Here is an 18,731-nt window from a genome sequence, read left to right as displayed (position 1 = left end):
GAAATGACAGAAGCAATTTAGGAGACGTGCTGCTGCCCAGGAAATCCAGAGTCTCACTGTGATCCTGCCCATGGTCCCGCTCTGATGCTAAATCCGTACCCTTCCCTCTCCCGGCTGTTTCTCCTCCCCAAAAGGAAACAAGAATCTGTTTTAGTCATGGATAAAATGTGCTGAAGAAAAGCTCAGGGTGGAACTCAAAGTCACTCAGTTAATCTCAGATTTTTTCCTTTACATTTTTTGAGCACTTCTTTCAGCCCTGCTGATGTGAGACTGATTTTCCTGTTCTGCCAGGAGAGAACCTTGTTGATTGAAGCAGGAGTTACCTGTACTGTGAGATAAAGAAGGTTCTTGGGGAAAGAACAGAAAACATAAGGAAGAAAGCAATAAGATGCACAAAGCAAATCTCTGCTGCGTTTCACTGTACAGCACCCAGTCTGGGTCATCTGTCAGACTGAAACTTGGCCTCAGGACCCACGAGCATTACAGTTATTGCCTGAGCTCAGGTCTGTTAGGTCGGATCCTGCAGTGCTCTTGTAAGGTTTTCTGTGGAGAGAGGCGACAGGGAAAGGAGGGAGGAACTCTGGTTCTCTGAGAAAGCGTTTCAGTTTTGCAGTGCCAGGAACTTTACCAGTTTTGAAAATAGCTTTTGGAAATTTCTACCTGCTTTTTTGCCCCCATTCACACTGGGAAGCCAGGCACACCTGTGCAGTGAGGGGGTCAATTCACTGCTGCCCAGGCTAGGGTATTTCAGCTGTGAAACATCAGGGCAATTTGCTGCTGTGCAGGCTGGGGGTATTTTAGCTGCTTTGCACCTCATTTGCAGGAATGCAGGCAGCTCCACTGGCAGAAGGGTAAGGGAGAAGCCAGGGTCAGGAGGGTCTGCAAGCTCTGTATGACAGTGTCGAGCTCTGGAGCCACTGAGGAAGCAATGTTCAGATCTGATCATCTGTCAGCTTTGGGGCATCTGAGATCTCCACCAAGACCTGGAGTATTGACCAAAGTGTTAACTGGGACCAGATCTGCTACCTAAAAATTACTGCCAGCAATTCTGCCTTCCCGGTGCAGTCCCCTTGGACCCAGTGAAGATTCCTGCAGTGCTCTTCCTCGTGCTGGGATGCTCTCTTGCTCATCATCAGCTGCTGGGCTGAGGAGGCTGGGAGCACCGAGGATCTCACCTCTGCTACTGAGCACAGTGTGTTCAGCACAGAATGAGTGTGCCGGAGGGTGGTAGCAGGGAGATAATTACCCTCTTGTCAAAGCCTTTCCTCCATGAGTTTATCAAGTTGCAGAGTGCTGTTGTGGGAGCCAGAGCTAGAAAAGCATTGTTGGGGCTCAGCTGGAAGAGAGAACGGTCTGTGTGAGCATCCGGGAGTGGGTCCACATCCTGACAAACTGCACGCAAAGTTTCCTTAATCTGGAAAGTGTTGCTCTGGATGTCACAGCTCCACCCACCCTGATGGGGAAGAAGACGTTGTAAAAGCTCAGGTAGAGCTGCAGCGTTCCGCATCCCAGCAGTGTAAGGGAGAGATGTCCTGGTGTTAGGTGAGAGAAGGGGATGTGGCCCTGCGCTGGGGATGCCTCACAGACGTCCCTCAAAAGGCTTTCCTGAGACAAAGGCAAGCTTGGAGAGCACCAAGAAAGGGGCCAAGTACAATCCTGGATAGGCAACAGCTTCCATGCTCAGCAAGATTAAATCTTCAAGGACACATAACTGTGGGAAAGATACAAATGAGGGTTATACGATAGAGGAGCACAAAGTCATGCACGTTACAGGGAAGGTAACGAGGGAATGAATCATTCTGCCTCACATGGGACTTGTGCTTTCTCCTGACCTGGGCCCCTGGCTCCTGCGGTGGAGATGCCCTGGGGTGTGGGTGCATGAGCGCTGGGGGGGCTATAGGCTGTAGGTGCCATGCATATGCTGAAACTCTTCTGTATATGCCTTGCTTTTATGGGGCAGGGATTTCTGGTGTGGGCTGCCGCGTGTCCTCCAGCAGTGTGCCCTGTGGGACTGTGGCACTCCTAAGGCATCCGGCCATGGGACTGGGATGCCATAGCAGTGCCTTTGCTTGGGGTGATCTCACCCAACATGTGGGAAACTGAGATAGAGCGGGTCCCAGCAGGAGATATTGGTACTGTGGGGTCATTGGTGCTGTTGTGGTGCGCAGCTTGAGCTTGATGTTTCCTAGGGGTGCCCTGTGCAGTGCAATGTGGTCTCTGTGCCATGGAACTGGGAACTGCCCTTGGCTGGGAAGTGATGGTCCTCTGGGATGTGGTCTGGGGGAGCTTGGTATTTCTGGGTGTGCCTGGGACTTGTGGGGAAGGTGTGCCATGGATCTGAAAGTGGGGTCTGCTCTGAAAGCATCAGAGGCAGTGATAACATACTCCAAAGTTCTACTGCAGGATGGGAGAAGGGGCTTATACTGGGGGCTGCTTTGCTGGTGGCATAAGGTTTTGCTGGTGGAGTCTCATGAATTACTTGAGATCCCGTGAGCTGTAGGACCTGTAAGGATTCCAAGGGCTTAGTGCCTGTTCTATTTTGGAGGAGTGCTCTGTGGGTACTCTGCATCCTGCAGCACCCATTTTCTTCCCTTGAATCCCGCTGCAGCAGCAATGCGTTTGAGCTAGATCAGTGCACCCATGACTGTCTGCCCCCATGGGAATCTCTGCGCTCTGATCCAGCCTCTAGAGGGGATGCATTTTGCATCACATCTGAACCATGTGAGGAGCACCTTGGTGGTTGTCTTCTTGCAAACTGCCCATGGTCTTTGCGTGTCTACAGCCTACCCTGGCCAAAAATGGGCTTTTCTTATGCGTTCAGACATAGGATACAGATCCCAAAATAAAAAGACATACTAGTTTCTCGTCATTCATTCTACATGCTGCAAATGGATAGAGATCCAAGCATGTAGCCATGTATTGGCCTCATTGCTGAGCAACTCTTAATTTCCAAGTTGGAGGCATGTACTGACTGAGAGCTACGATGACATGTCCTGCCCTTCTTCAGTGTCCAGAGAGGCTGCTCAAGAACATAGAGGTAGGACTCATCTGCATTAGTTTTAGACTCTCTACATCTATGCTAGACTTGGCAAAAGACAACTTGCTCTTCTAGCCTATAATTTGTATGACCTTTCTTAGATGTGCCTTCAGATGTGATTTGCGTCAGAAGAAGCTGCAGAATGGACATCACCAGTATGTACCTGATAGAAATATTTAATCCTCCCAAGGAGTTCTGGACACACTTCTCCTTAATGGACTCTTATAAGTTTATTTAGCTACTACATTCGATACCAATTACAAATATGCCTGCCCTAGAAGCAGCCTAAGTGAGGAATGATCATGGTTGCCAATGCAATTTAGGTTTTGAAGTGCTGCTGTATCATGGTCACCCAAAACTGGTTAAGACATTTGGATTTGAGTGCTTTGCCTTTCTGCTTAATCCTTCAGTGCCTGCCCACTGTTCAAAACCCTCAGCCAAGCAGTGGAGGGTTCTCCTGGAAGGAACTCTGAGCAACGTGGCATGGGGTGATGCCTGTCCCTTTCCCCATGCATGGATTTACAGACTGTGCCAAGCCTGTCTGATAGGCGGTGAATCCTCCTTTCATAAGATGCTTCTCAGTGGTAAGGATTATTCCTCAGCCTTGCCTTGAGTAAATGAACTAAATACACCTTGTAGCTGAAATCACATTGCCCTTTGCCAGGCTGCTTTGAAGAGCCATCTTCTGAAGGAGATCAAGAGGATGCTGCTTCCTTATTTCTTTTGTAAGGCTGCCACCAGTGTTTACGCACTACAGTGTTCCCCAGTGCTGGGGGCATGAAGTCTGTTTGCATCCTGTGCTTCAGCTATCCTCGTGTAGACTGGGCTGAAGATACAGCAGGAGGGATGCAGAGACCAAATTCTAGGATGCTGTCGACAGCAATTTCATGGAGCGGGCTTGGAAGTTCCCAGAGCAGATGCAGCCTTACGTTTGGTCCCGATTAATATGAAAAGTCTGGCCTCACATCCTACATTTATAGAGCTGCTCCATAACATCAACATCTGGATCAACAAAAGCCTAAATATCCACCACCATGTACTTGTCTTCCACGAAGGTGTCTTTCAAATAACTGAAGACAAAAATAGGAAAGGCTTCATAACCTCTGCCAGGTGCTGAACATGCCAAAAAGGAGTTGAAGAACAGCTTGCTGAAGTCAGAAGAATACACCATAAATAGTAAGAGCATCTTCAAATATGTGAGGGCCAGTCAGTGTCAGGGGTGAAAGAGGTATTTGGAAAGGGGAAGAGTGAGAAAGATCCTGTATTTACTTTTTCATATTTCTCATGCCTGTGAGAAATAGGGAAGATTTCTAAAACCTCCTGTACCTGATACAGGAAACCCGCTTCATTGCATACCTGTGGACTGAAGGTCATGTCTGTGCATAAGATTTTGGGGAACTATAGACCAATGAGGAAAGGGCAATAAATGACTGACAAACATCAGCATAGAGAAATGTTGTGATACACATAGGATGAAATAATCTTATATTCACATGTAAATGATGGGCTTGATGAGGACCATGACCACTGGGAGGGAACTCTGTGATGGAAAGCCCATTCCAGTGACAGCTCAACACACAACAGAGCTCAGAGTTCAAAGGGAATGTCAGGAATCATTAGGGAAGAAGAGAGCAGAAAGGTGGCTGTGATGTCCCTACATAAACCCATGGCTTGCTTACCCTTTGCATTCTGTATGCTGTTCAGGTCTCCTCCTCTCAGAAGGGAAATAATTTAATTGGGAAAGTTTAGAGGAGGTCATTGCATGTGATGAGCTGATGGCTCTGAGGAACTGGTCTGTGAGCTGGGACTTTCCAGCCTGGACCAAACTGAAACTGGGGAGAACCAACTAGGCAGTTTTTAAATATAAGACCTTGGGAGCTTCAAACATAGCTTATGTGAGCCAGGTTCAGAAGAAACTAAGGTGTGAGGGGTTTTCCCCACAATGAGCTTTGGATCCATAGAGCAGTGACACAAATGATGCTGTTGATAATTAAATTCTTCATGGATTGATGTGGTGACTGTAAAAGCTCATGGGAGAGAAACCCACTGAGGCTTGCCAAGGATGTAACAGTGGAGGAAACAGGATTTACAGCTTCATTACTTGTACTGGCATAAGGCAAAGCGGTCCAGACTGGCTGCTGCTGCTGCAGGGTAACAGGCTTTCACAAGCCTCTCAAAGAGTTGCTTTATTCTTGCCTAACACTGGCAAGACAGCCAAAATAAAACCATCCAAAACGGGAAGCTTGAAGAAATTCCAGCAATTTTTATTGATTTCAGCTTTTCCAATGAAGCAAATACATACAGTACAGCCAAAACAAAACTCTGATACATTATTCTCACATACCTATATCTTACAGAATACACTGTATATTGCTATGGACTGGTAGGCTAAGTTGGTCTGAAACTGGTGTGTGGTCAGAGGGGAATAAAACTGCCTACTGCTTTCTACTTGTCCATGAGGCTTCTGAAATGCTGGGGTGGGTTGGGTTGTACGTACACAAAACAAACAAAGCATTTATGAGAAAATAGACCAACAAGCTCTGCTAAGCCCAGGACAAACAAGTATGGTATTTATTTACATGGTTGTGTGCCCTGTGCACAAATTGGGCCCTAAATGCTCTTACTTCTGCTGCTGGCAGAGCTAACGGTGCTGCTAGCTATGGTCCTTGCCTCCTCGGTAACTCCATCGCTACGATCCAGGGCACGTGCTACGTGCTGTAGAGCTGCCTTGTCCCTGCCGCCGGGGGTATGCCCTACCCTGGCTCTTACAGAAGCAAGAAACCAGCTCATCAGAGGATGTCACAGTTAAAAACGTGCCTATGAGAAACAATACCTCTCCGGAATGCAGAAAAAAACCCTGTGTCAGAGGTGAAAACAGCATCCATTTATGATGGAGGGAACCTCGCTGAGCTCCTGAAACTGCTGGTTATGAGCAATGCCAGTTACTCTGGTAAGTCTGATTTTCTTTTCTCTTCTTGCAATTGGGTGTCGGTGTCACTTCGCTGGCTTGGGTGGAGTCTGGAGTCCGGATTTTAAAAAGAGAGACTGAGAGGAAAATAGTGTCGAGTATTGAAGAATTTCCTGGGGAAGAAATAGCTGCAAAATAGCCCTGGGGTGGCAGAGTGGTGACAGTTCGCACAGCCCACTGCTCTCTCGAGTTGGCTATCGTCGGAGGTACGAGGGCAGTAACTTACAGCACCATGGAAAAGAACTAGGTTGGAAGGAACCTCTCTGGTCTGCCCAGCTCAAAGCTGGGATAATGTCAAAGCCAGATGAGATCGCTCAGAGCTGTGCCCAGTCATGTTTTGAGGATCTCTGAGGATGGAGACAGATTTTATTTTTATCATTTTATTAGCTTTGGAAAAACAGCTTTGCTGTACTCAGAGAAATTTATGTGAATGATGTATCTGTCTCATTTCAGTCTAATACTTACTAATGAAATCTCTGGTACTCGTAAATTTAGTTACGAGATGATGATCATATAGCTACAGCTCTTTGTGCCTTACATAGCAATTCAGCAAACTGGTGAAAGCAGCAGCAGTGTTTTAAAATAAAGCCTAAATAACAGCCAATTAGAATGAATTTCCTCAATATTCCACCATTACATTTTGTAGTTAGGGTTCCCCAATTAACTTTACGAAGAAAAACATAAGCTCCCAGGACGTCTGTTGTACATGTAATTACAGGAACAAATCTGAATGCAAAATAGCACGCAATGTAAAAATACTTTTACACCAAAACTGTAACAATCCTGCCTGTGGATACTGCAGCTGTTTTGGACATCCATGGTCTTGGGTCCTGCAGACAACGTTTTGGACTGTGCATCTGAGAATACACATTCAGCTAGGGAATAGCTGGCAGGTATGGCAAGGGCATGCCCACGGGCTGGGACTCCTTTGCTGCTGTTTAAATGCTCCTGAAACTGTCCTACCGGATTCTCCTGGTTCTAGCTCTCCACTTCAAAGGTGCTTTTTTTCTCTTTCATTTGGCTGGGAGCTCGGTGCAGAGAGCTCTCGATTGAACATGGATGAAGGCAAGCAAATAGCTGCTGCTCATTAAAGTGCACAAGATTAAGCCACCCTTTGGAGAAAAAACAGCTGGAAAATGATCTGCCTCTGTGGACACGAGCTCCCTGTGGTCTGAGGGGGGGCGGGGGCACCAAGTGCCACTGCTCTTCTGAGCTCTGGAGCGGGGTCAGATCAAATCTGAGCTTCATGGACGGTTCTTTAGCGGGCACCAGTCACCTCACTTCTATGAAGCGAGTGGGGACGTGCTGGTTCCCACCAATTTAGGATTTTGACACTTGCAAAAAATGAGACTCTTTTTCCCTTTCCAGGCTTGTAATTCATCCTTCCCAAGCATCTCCTGCACCTCTGGTATTTGCAAAATGGGGTCCTGTGCCCCTGAACTGTTTGAAGAAGCCATAACTGTGCATGTGGAACAGCCAGCAAACGCATCCTCAGCTGGTCCCTTCCCTGTGGATCTGAGCTACAGCCCCGTCAGGGACAGGCAGAGGATATTCTTCTTCTGGAGAGACAAGGTCAGCCTCTTTCATCACACAGTTACTGTCACAAGAAGTGGGTTGCCCTACAATGAGCTCAGCAGCCCCCTATCACAGCCTTAGTCAGCATCACAGGGTGATTCATGTAACTAAAGATCCTGAGAAATAAAATACATCCAAACCTGACTTCACACAAGTGCTTACATTCCTTCGCATACTAACACTATTTCTTTACATTGATCAATAAAACCAAAATGTGATTAAAAAGGCCACATCCCTCACTTTTTCCAGTCCTGTGTGGCAGTCAGTGATCCCAGGGGAAAAACACTTTGCCTGTCTCCAGCTCAGCTTCTCAAATGCCGCATTTGTCCAGGTACAGTCACGAGATTGAGTTGTTCTGGCGCTCAGAATGCTTCGGGACCCAGTAATAGTCATGCTCTGCAGATGTGTTGCGATTGTCCCCCCACACAGAGCTTCAGAGAAGGGTTACTGAGACCCAGGAGAGAATTTGCAGACATCAATTTGCTTCTTGAGATAAAGAGTTCACGTGACAGGAAAGAAAATACTAATAACTATAAGAGCTCATGGGAGAAAAATTCATAAGCAGAAAAGAAGCCCGTGTTCATAAACATTAGGAGTAAACCAGCCTTTGTAAAGAAGAGTATCATTATGTGTATCTGCTTATAATGGCCATATGCAATGGGGGAACTCAACCTAAATCTGGCAATTTTTATACTTGTGGATAAAAATAGGGTGTGACAACTTTTGAGTGTGGCAGTGTTTGGTGGGTGGATCGGGTGGAATTGACAAAACTCTGCAAGGGGGTTAAACTGCACAACTCACACCGACTTTGAGTGGGGGACAGGGGACTAAGCCTGTAGGAAGATCCTACTCATCATGTGCGCACGTGTATGTTGCCTCCATGCACACATACACAGCAACACGTACATAGTTACACAGACACACGCTTTGCAAAAAAAAAAAAAAATAAAATTATTGACATCAAGAAAGTATAACCTCAATAAAAGTCCCTTCTCCCCCCTAAAAAGAAGAAAATGCTTAAAAATATCAGTATAATCCACATGAAATCCATATGTTTAGTTTGCTTTACAGTTGAGTTAAACTTGGAAACGCTCTACATCTTTAACATCCTAAGTAACTGTGAAAGGGTTGTCTTCCTGGGCATGAACGAATTCCAAATTCTGCAATTGAAAAAAAACAAAGAAAACCCAAACCCCCAGATAATTAAAGCATTTAAGAAATCTTTTCATTACATTCAAAACCAACTTTTATATCTGTTTTTCTTAGCCTGTACCCAGTCTCTGTACTGCCCATAGCTTTTCACCCTAGCCTTCCATGCTCCTCTGACTCCCAGTGGAAATATCCCGACAGAGCAAGAAGTGAAACCCGCACCCGGGCAGAGGGAAGAAATGGGATTTTGCAACATTTCCTCTTACCTCAGGGCTGTGCTTCTTTTGATTGTAAAGAGCACATCGGGGAATGGAGCAAATAATTCATTCTGGGTAACCCAACTCCCCGTCATAGAGACATCTGATATTTGAAAAGCGCTTAAAGCTTTTCCCTTCAGTGGGAATTGTGCATCAAAAGTACCTTATGGATTCAGTCCTCATTTCGCACTGAGGAAAAAAACCATAATGGTGCCCTGAAAATTCTGCCCATGATTTCTCTAACCTGGTTTCTCTATCGGGATTCTTCAGATGGCAGCACATAGTTCCAAATTTTGACATGAGGTTTACAGGTGGATTATTAAGTACTCAAAAAATCCCTAAGGGTGATGGTTAATGCCATAGCATGTGCTGGAATTAATTGCATGTTACTGACACTATCTGGATAACATTCAAAGTTCAGGAACGAAAGTATGTCATGGAGAGATTTCTGTGAAAAGCCCCACCTGAGAGGATTTGGCAAAATGTAATTAATCAGTTATTGCTTGGCAAAGAAAGAAAGACAGGCACATGAGGCGTAGCCCAGTGCAGTGGCTTTGCCTGTGCTACGGTGCCTGCGCCTGCCTGGAACGCGGAGCTGCGCGGTGCCGGCAGCAGCTGCACTAGACAGATGTTCAGTGGAACAGCATGACCTCGGACCTTTCATCAAAACAAATGCTTGGCAGTTTGGGCTAAGATTTGTGATGAAAATCTTACAAACCCACTTTAAAGGAGATTAAAAATAGCAAAAAGGGCCGGGGGTTGATGCACCGCTCCTTTCCCCACACACCAGGGCCCCGTTCTCACCTGCAGCCTGAACGTGCGTGGAGAGGCTCCTAAAATCTGGAGGAGAGGGTCCTGAAGGTTGTTCCAGCTAAAGATCCCATCATGTTCTTATCAAATCCTTGCTGAAAAAGCAGATGTATACGTAGTGCGGTGAGTGCATATCAATTTCAAAACTGTAGCTACCTACTGCTGTGCGAGTGAGCCTGCTGCCCCACTCCAGCAGCTGCCCTCCACTTTACAAGTGCGTTTCGTTCCCAAGCAGCCTCCTCTGTCCCCCCTCTGTGTGCCTCTGACACACCACCCTGACCGACGGACTTCATCTTCCTTGCATTGCTCCCCGCCCGCCAGCAGCTCGGCTTCTCCAGCTTCACCGCAGGAAACCTTTGCTGAACCAGCCACTGAACATGATTTCACCTTACTCTTCACCCGGGCAAAACGGCAAAGCTATGTGCATGGTGCCTATATCCCTGCAGACTCCCATCCTTCTCGTCTGGTGTATACCTATGCAATGCTCATCTGTGTGAACACGGGAGTGACTCAGTCACATCAAAACGAGTTGGCACGGGCTCCCGAACAGAGCCTGGCACAGAGCTGCACAGGCTCCTACGGAGAAAGTCCCTCACCGTTAACATGAGACGGGTATTTCGGCGCTCTCTGCCTTCCTGCCCCCGGGGACCCCCCTTGGTGGATGGTGCTCTCCTCTTTAATTTGGCCCTTTTACTCTCTGCAGGTGTTGCTGCTGTGGAGTTGGAAAAACCCAGCCTGTTCAAAGCAAGCCACCGGGAGCTGGCAGCTGCTCGGTGCCCCGGCTGCCTCTGCGCTTTCGCAGTTTCTGTTGCAGGGAGAAAAACAAATCCTAACTATCCTGGGTTTAAGAGATTACCCTGACTGTAGGGTGATCTAACCACAGGGTAGGGTTATGGACACAGAAGAAAATGGGGGGAAGGAGAGGAAGAACCTTGCCAAGGATCTGTTGGGACATGCTGATCCTGCACGATGGATTCAGTGAAGGGAATCTCCTGGGGTACTGCAAGACGCCCGGCTCTGCTCCCAGCGCTGTGCACACCCTGCGCCGGCCGTGGGAGCCGGGTGGCTGTGCTGTGGCAGAGACCACCTGGACAAGCACCGTCCTCAGGGTGCCAGCTGCCCAGCACAGGCATGTCACCATCCCTACAGCCCATCCCAGCAGCCGCAGCTGCCCCTGGCTGCCCCTCGCCCAGCTCACTGCTGAGAGCATCGCTGTGCTCCCAGCGCCCCGGCTGCTCCCACCGCTGCTAGGTCACCGGCTGCAGCAAGCAAGTCAGGACCGGGGCTGCTCTTGTCAGCCGAAACACAGAAACGTTTTCCTTACCTGCTTGAGCACACTCTGGAGCTCCCTGTTCGACCAAAGGTCTGTCAGGAGGAGGCGAGCAGCTTCGGCTGCTTTCGGACAGGAGCTGGGAAGATGAAAGCAACCCCAGTGAGTTACGGCAGGCCACCAGGCAGCGACCCACGGGCATCACCCACCGTCAGCCTCCCCGTGGGCCCATCTCCAGCTGGAGGGCTGGCTAGACCTGGCAGGGGGCTGTCAGTAACCCCCCTCGCTCTCAGCAATGTTATGTGGCAACAACCCCTGGGACCAGGACAGGACAAATGAAAACGAGGGGAGGATGCCAGTGGAAAAATGTGCATTACACTGAGCTGAAGGAGTGTTCCTGGAGCATGAAACCTGGGAGAGTGAAAGAGGAGGGACGTGATGCCAACCCTTCCCCAGAGTCCACAGGGACAGTGTGGGTGAACCTCTCAGGAGGGCAGCGCAGGAACGGGCGAAGGAGACGGGAGCATTTGTAATAACAACATCTGCAACCGTAAGTCCTTACTCAGCACAACTTAATAGATACTTGCTCATGTAACATCTCCGAAACCATGAGTCATAGCAGTACCTTTTATAATTTTGGAACATTTCATACAACCACCTAGATATAAAGCTCCTTGCTGGTTCTTATCACTGCTCCTGATCTCCTGGACCTTGTCCTGTCTGTGGGAGACTCCTGATCTGGGTTCAGTGCAACAGCCCCAGCCTATCCCAGCCAGGATGATGGAGAGGTAGGGGACCAGACTCAGGACTCACTGTATGATACAGCTTCACAAAACATTGTGCCCTGAAAGCCATCCTCATCAGAGCATGAGAAACGGGACTGACCAGTTAGCAGGAACCTGCAAGCACCCTGCCCGGAGCGTGAAAGGACAGGAATGTTCCCCCATTCAGTAAATCTGGGGGCATTTCTCTAACGTGCACGGCAGTTGTTACCAAAGAAATTAGCAAGTTTAACTCCAAAGTGATTGTGCAGCCTGCACATGTTGGTATTGTGTGGAGGACTGGGGGAGATGCAGACCAGCAGAAGTTCTTGAGCAAGGGTGTGGGGCAGAAGAATTAAGTTTTACTGGAAAATCCCTTCTCTGGTTATAACCATTCCATGCCCTGTCACCAGAATGACTATATGTGAAAAAAATGTTGTGGCTGAAATATTTTTTGTGGCTGAAAAATAATTAAAAAACAATAAACCCAAAGATATCTATGATTAGATGGTCAGTGCATGTCCTGGACACTCGCTTTCAAGGGTACATTGTTCCATATCGTTTCTCTCTAAGCTAGAATGATTTTCTTTTTTTGTAATTTGCTCCTAATGATTCCCAATACATACTTTTTTTGCCATCATGTCTTCAGAGCTCACCTCAGAAGATTTTTTTCTGTTCAAAGCAAAATCGCCAGCATCTGATATCTGAGCCATTTACAAATTCAGACAAAAGAATTTCTTCCCTTAATTTGAAGGATTGATACTGACTCTGTTTCATACAGCATCTACTGCTTCTATTTATGTATAAAAAGATTAAGCATGTACTGATGGAGCTGTGATGAAAATTTCAATATGGAAAGTAGCATATCCTAAAAAGTGCTGGGAATAGTGTGTGCCTATAGCAGCGTATAAAATGGAGCAGAATACCAAGGACAGTTGATTTGGGGAAAAAATTTCTTAAAACTAAGTTGCTCAAAAATCAAAGTTGATTTTAAGGTCAGTGTCTTTCCTACAAATAGAATTATTTGTAAAAAAATGTAGAAAGACAACAAGGAAGATGTCCAGTGGTGGCAGTGGCAGCAGTCATCCAAAAAACTATTGACTCAACAAAACACAAAAAAGACACTAATCTGAAGGAGGTACTGGGGCAGGGGAAGCATGAGGGCAGCAAAAAGTATAAGGACTTCATACATGCATATCAAGTAATGGGGGAAAATAATTTTTCCTCAAAGGACAAAAAAATGAAGAACATTATGTATGTCACAGGACGTGCCAAGGAATTCCTGGAATAAGGATTTCTTCAGGATGTCATAGGTTTATCATGTTGATGTCAAGGTGCAATCTTTGAAAGAAGTGGAAAATTGGCAATGTGTGGATGAGAAGAACTCTCTTCCACAGGGCAGAATCAAGGAAGGACCTAAGTTTCTTGAAGGATGAGTTTTGGTCAAATGCTATGGTAGAATTAAAGTGCAAAATTAAATTTTGCAATAGAAAATGTGTGAAAAGTGAACAAACAGAGAAACTGAAACACATCAGTGATAAAGGGACTGTGAGATGAACTGCATGTCTGATGCTCTAAAGTAAAGGAAAAGGTTTTGGAGAAAAGCTTTTAGTGCAGGCAGAACAATTATTGAGAAAACAATTGAGAAATAGTGTCATTTGAAAATCAGCAGAAAATATTTTTCAGACAGTTGGAGAAGAAAGATGAAAAGGATATCAGACATCACAATAAACCAGTAACAGCAGCTTGCCTTGATTTTCAGAAACACCAACAAAAAAAGAGGGTAGTATTCAAAGTTTTGGCAACTTGGATTAAAAATAAGAGTGACTGAACACCATCATCACCATGAAACCCACGCCACAGATGAGGATATATGTAGGAGATGGAGACAATTATTTAATTGGGATGCTCCAGGAAGAAGAAACCACAGCTATCAGATAAACTGCTGAACCCTTCATGCCTTTCACTCAGAATACAGCTACAAGACACATGAAGCAAGAGAAACCTCAGCTTTGAGGAGTGCTGGCTGGCATTCGAGAAGAACATGGGAAAGGAAAAGATCCATAACTTACTTATCTGTAACCTGGAAGCCCTTTCTAAAATACCAATTCCAAGCTGTTTGAGCATGTTAAACTAATGAGATACAGCACCAAGTGCAATGGGAGGCCGGTTCAGAAGAACAGGCAGATGGTCATTGGGTGGCAGAAGAAAGGTGCTGGGGAGGCACAAGACAGACAGACCCACCCGACCAGCACCAGTGCTGGGGGTGAGGGAAGTGTGTCCGCAGGGAACGCGGGCAGATTAACAGAAAACTGCAAAATACTAACAAGGTGCAACATGGCATGGTGTTCTGCATCTGGCCACCCCTGAGACCTCCACTGTTGTCTTTCTGCTGGCTGTGGTGCTGGGAAGGGAGGGGGTGACAGCGTGGGACTCGCCACGTCCAGCATCAGTGTGGGGAACATGGGGTCTGCACTAGGTGACAGCCCCCAGCAGAGGCGCTGGGTCTAGTTATTGCCACCAGGGAGTGGCTGAGGTTCGTTCTGATCTAGGGCTGGACAAATCCCACCCTAAAATTTCTTGTTTATCTTCACAGGCTACACAGTGAAGTGGGAAAAGTTAGCTAACGCTGTGTCCAGTTCACTAAAAGGGAGAAACGGGAGGTTTCTTTCACATCTGCCCTATGGGAACAGTCTGAAATGATACGGCTTTAGTGAGTAAGATTAGTCTTGGGTGTAAATTGTAATTTTTTTCATAAGAATTGAACAGCATAAAAATCTTTGGGGACAGAAGTGAACCACGGAGGAAAAAGGAACAACTCAAGTGTTGGACACCCTAAGAATGGGGAAATTTCTCAGAAGGAGTTTGTGATACAGGAGGCAGGAGGAACACACCGAGGACATCTCCAGAGTTTAGTAACTCCTCGCAGTTTAGTGAGTCACTGCAAGTAAAGCTCATCAGACAAAGCAGTCAAGACAATTAAGGTACGCACAGCCCCGCTTGTGCAATGCTGCTGAAGGAGTAAATTAGCTGACAACTGGTCTGAGGGATCCGAAGTGGGACTTTAGGCAGGAGAAAATGCCATTCGAAACAATGAGGACTTAGGAGAGGGCTGGGTTTCATGTTAATTGGGCTTGCTGTAGAGTGGAAACATATAAAAGCACCAAACTGACCAACGTTTGTTGGCTGAGGTCCAAACTACACAAGGAAGCCACTTCTAATGACTGAAAGGCTTTCTGCTGCCATGACACCAGTGGTAGATCGTAAGTGGTTTATCAAAGGATGATGGAGAAGGCACGCGAATGTCTTTCACACAACAGAAAACACTAGGTTACTTGCATAAGGTATTTTAAAACAAAGACAGATGGTAAGAGGGATGAAGGTCTAGGAAGGAGTATACATGGTCAAAGATCATGTAAGCTTAACACCTTAACAAGCAAACACAGTTTGGCCAGGAGCGAACGTACAGCTTGGCAAGGGTTGACAAGCTTTTGCACAGGGCTGTAGGGATCATGGGTAACAAGCAGGACAGAATGACTACCACCAAAACTCAAACAAAGTCCTAAAATAAGAAGTGGTAAAATATGTTGAGATTGCTCAGTTGTTGTAAAATATGTGTGAGTAGACCAGAAGAGGTACTTAAAATAATACATATAAATAAGTATCATCACAGCTGCATCTTTGCCGCTTGAGGTGGATGTTTCAAGAGAAAGATGAAAAAATCTGAACACTAAATCTAAGCACAACCCCACTATATCAGCAGTGCCCAAATCTCAGACCTGACTTTCATGACGAGGTTTGCAAGAAGCCGTGAGTGGGAAGCCGAAGTATGAGGGAGCCAGGCTGCGTCCTGACATCCCCTGGTTTGAGGGCTGGAAAATTTTAAAGGGTTTAAGATGTTGATGCTTCAGTTCTTTTTAGAATTTCTTAAAATCCAACCAGCAAATTTCCTGAGGTCCCTTTGCAAATCCCACCCTGGATGGCTCATGCCCGTTTCCAAAAAATCGGTGCAGAGGATTTGTCTAGCAAGACGCTTGGATTTTTTTTGGCTCTCAGTTTACAAGCACGGGGAAAGAGTAGTGCTTTACTATGGCTCTGAAGAGTGCTGGGAAGGCTCTGGGGCTAACCTGGCTTTGCACAGTGTATATGGGCTCAAAAATGTCTGTGCCCGACCCTCTCCATGCTGTCTGCCCCAAACTCACCCATTTCGGCACAGGCTTACTACATTATTTAGCATGTTGCTTGTCAAGTAAGACTTTCCCAGGTGTGGGTTGGACATGATGAGGTTCCTCAGAGTGTAACAAGCTGATGTCATGATCTCGCCGTAGCTGTTGGTATTTCCAGACTGGAATGACAGGAGACGTGATACATCTGGGAGCACCTGGTGAGCTAAAGAGGTGGAATGTTCCAATCAACATTTAAATAAAACCTAGCACAAGTGAATGATACTATTTGTGTTAGCGCGACTCAGTGCAAGAATGCAGCGTTATCTCTGGAAGGGAGCACTAATAATGTTGGACAGCAACGGCGTAATAGTCATCACTTTCCAAGAGAAAATGAGTGTTACAGGCCTCTGGAAGGGCAATGATACTGCTCATGGGTAGTCATGTCCAACTCAGTTCCCAAAACACTGTCATTCTCACGATCCTGCAGATTTGTCATTGTCTACAAAGCATACCACATGCTTGTAGAGACTTTGAGATAGCACAGATTTTGTTAATTAAGCCTGCAGATGCCACCTGTAATTGTCCTTTTGGCCAGAAGAAATGACATTGCTTTGCCCAGTTTCAGAGCTTGACTAAGTCCTGTTGTGGGGTTTACAAAGCAAGATGGGCAGATATTGGAGAGCTAGAAACCAGACACTGTTCTGGTATCTGCTGTGGTGGAAGTTACTTACCCATGGTTTTGTGGAGAACAGGATGCCGGGACATATTGCTCAGCAAAGAAGCTCCAGACCGGACGACTTCAGAGCTGTTGGACTGGAGGAGCCGTGCTATGCGGGGCAAACCTTTTTCCTTCAAACCAATCAGTTGGCTCATTGCGTTGGACATCTAGGGGACAGAACAGAGATGTCTCATGACTTCTAATGCCAGGAGGACACAACTGGGATGATGTACAGGGCCAGACAAACGTGACTACACTGTAAAATAAGCATCTGTATAATACCTTTCCCTGCTACCGTAATCCCACGTACTTTGTCATTCACCCCTCTTCCCCACACGCATTTGCAAAGTCAACCTGCCATCTTCCATGATACGACTGGCACTCCTGTCCTCTTTCTAGAGCCTGAGTGGGGACAGTTGCTCACCCAACTGATATTCCCAAAAGCTGGAGAAGTTTTACCTTCGTGCCCGCATTGCCCTTGCCCTTCACAGTGCCCTTGCAGCTCCCTGCCATGCCATAAGTAATAGGATGTGGTAGAACAGAAATGGCCAATGGACAGTTTCAAAAAACAATCTGAAGACCAAAAATACTTATCTTGGATTCTGATCTGGTGTTTGGCTAGGTAAATCTAGAAGATCTAGATGCAGATGTAGCTAATGCAGATGAGCATTCATGGACATTGAAGCACATACCCACAATAAATTGCCCTCTTACTGAGAGAGTTTAAACTGAACTGCTCTGCTACTGCCCCAGCGGAAAGGCTTCTGAAGATTGTCACACCACCAGTGACACGTGTCCCTCAACAGTGACATGGGAGTGGAGGGAATGGGCTGGAAGACAACCCTCTTCCAGTGGGCTGAGACTCAGTTTCTCTCCCACGCTCCAAAAGGCACATGTGCCGTGTTAGATTCATACCAGCAGCGCTGGGGTGTGTAAAGTGCAGTCTGAGAAGAAATTCGGAGCCATCCTCTACAAGCTAAAGGATTATAGTAACCTTTGTAAGCTTGTCCCCAGTTTCCCTTTCTTTCAAGTGACAGCAAACCCAGCAACCCACCCCAACCTCAGCTCTGAGCTGGAATAAGACCCTTGAAATGAAAAGCTGCTTCTGCACATCCAGGCAAATTCCAGCCATTCCATTCCAGAAGGCTGAAATGAATTGCTTCAACACTGTCAGAGCTGGTTTTTGTTTGTTTGTTCTCTTCCCCCCTGCCCAAAAGACATTCTTGTATAATGATGCTGATTGCTGAAAGGCTGTTCCTTTCCCTGGAGCACACGGCTTCAACCCCATTTCTCTGATCAGCTCTACCCATACTGCGACAGCCTCTCCCCACATGGTTGTTAGTGGCAGTGCTTGGTTCGACTGCCAAAAAACCCTACTTCACATTGCAAGACTTGTAACAAAAGCTCCCAGGAGATGAGAGCTGGCAGGTTCAGGCTCTCCTCACAGTGAAGGCTCCTCTCGTGAGTCACGCCGTGTTTCTGGGTGGAACGCTTTGCACACGTGACATGCCTCTCCTACGTATGAAATAATTATCTCTTTATCTCCCTAGCCATCTTATTTAAATTGGAATTGATGAAGTTCGACACAAACAGACAAGTCGAGGTTTGCCCACGTGAAGGCAGCCTGTGAGGACACGTCCACGGCGGTGATGCTGGGCACAACAGAGCTGCTGTCGTGACGTGTCCCTCGCCATGCCCTAGCTCCTGCAATACCCGCGGTGTCACGCAGCCCGTGGGTACCTCCACACTGCCATACCTACAGGTTAGGACATCTGTCAGAGCTACTTTACAAGCAGCTCTGATGTGAGGACAAGCCACAATCCACAGCACAACCCACCCTGTTATTAGAGCCACCTCCCACTTAAAAACACACACAGGCGGTGGCGCACGCACATCCTTGCTCTCTCCTTTAATGACATTTGTCTGCATGTGCACATCTGGGCACATCCTCACTGGTGTCTTGGGGGAAGGGTGCCAATACCAGTAGGTGCTGGTAGTATGACCAACAGCCTGGGGAAAT

General features: G+C 46.8%; 1 protein-coding gene across 1 annotated transcript in view; it reads right to left on the bottom strand.

Moving 5' to 3' along the window:
- Window positions 1-9,819: 9,819 nt before the first annotated feature.
- The window catches only part of PKP1 (plakophilin 1), a 42,443-nt gene continuing 33,531 nt past the window's right edge, over window positions 9,820-18,731 (bottom strand). Inside the window, exons 10-13 of the mRNA XM_040616627.1 lie at window positions 16,725-16,878; window positions 16,030-16,216; window positions 11,121-11,205; window positions 9,820-9,891 (exon numbers count right to left, since the gene is read on the bottom strand). Of these exons, the coding sequence (XP_040472561.1) occupies window positions 9,820-9,891; window positions 11,121-11,205; window positions 16,030-16,216; window positions 16,725-16,878 (498 nt within the window). The remainder of the gene's footprint in view (window positions 9,892-11,120; window positions 11,206-16,029; window positions 16,217-16,724; window positions 16,879-18,731) is intronic.

The sequence above is a fragment of the Falco naumanni genome, chromosome 17, assembly GCF_017639655.2.
Source record: "Falco naumanni isolate bFalNau1 chromosome 17, bFalNau1.pat, whole genome shotgun sequence".
Taxonomy (NCBI): Eukaryota; Metazoa; Chordata; class Aves; order Falconiformes; family Falconidae; genus Falco; species Falco naumanni.
Note: the sequence above shows the minus strand (reverse complement) of the source record. Positions and strands in the feature narration are given on the sequence as shown.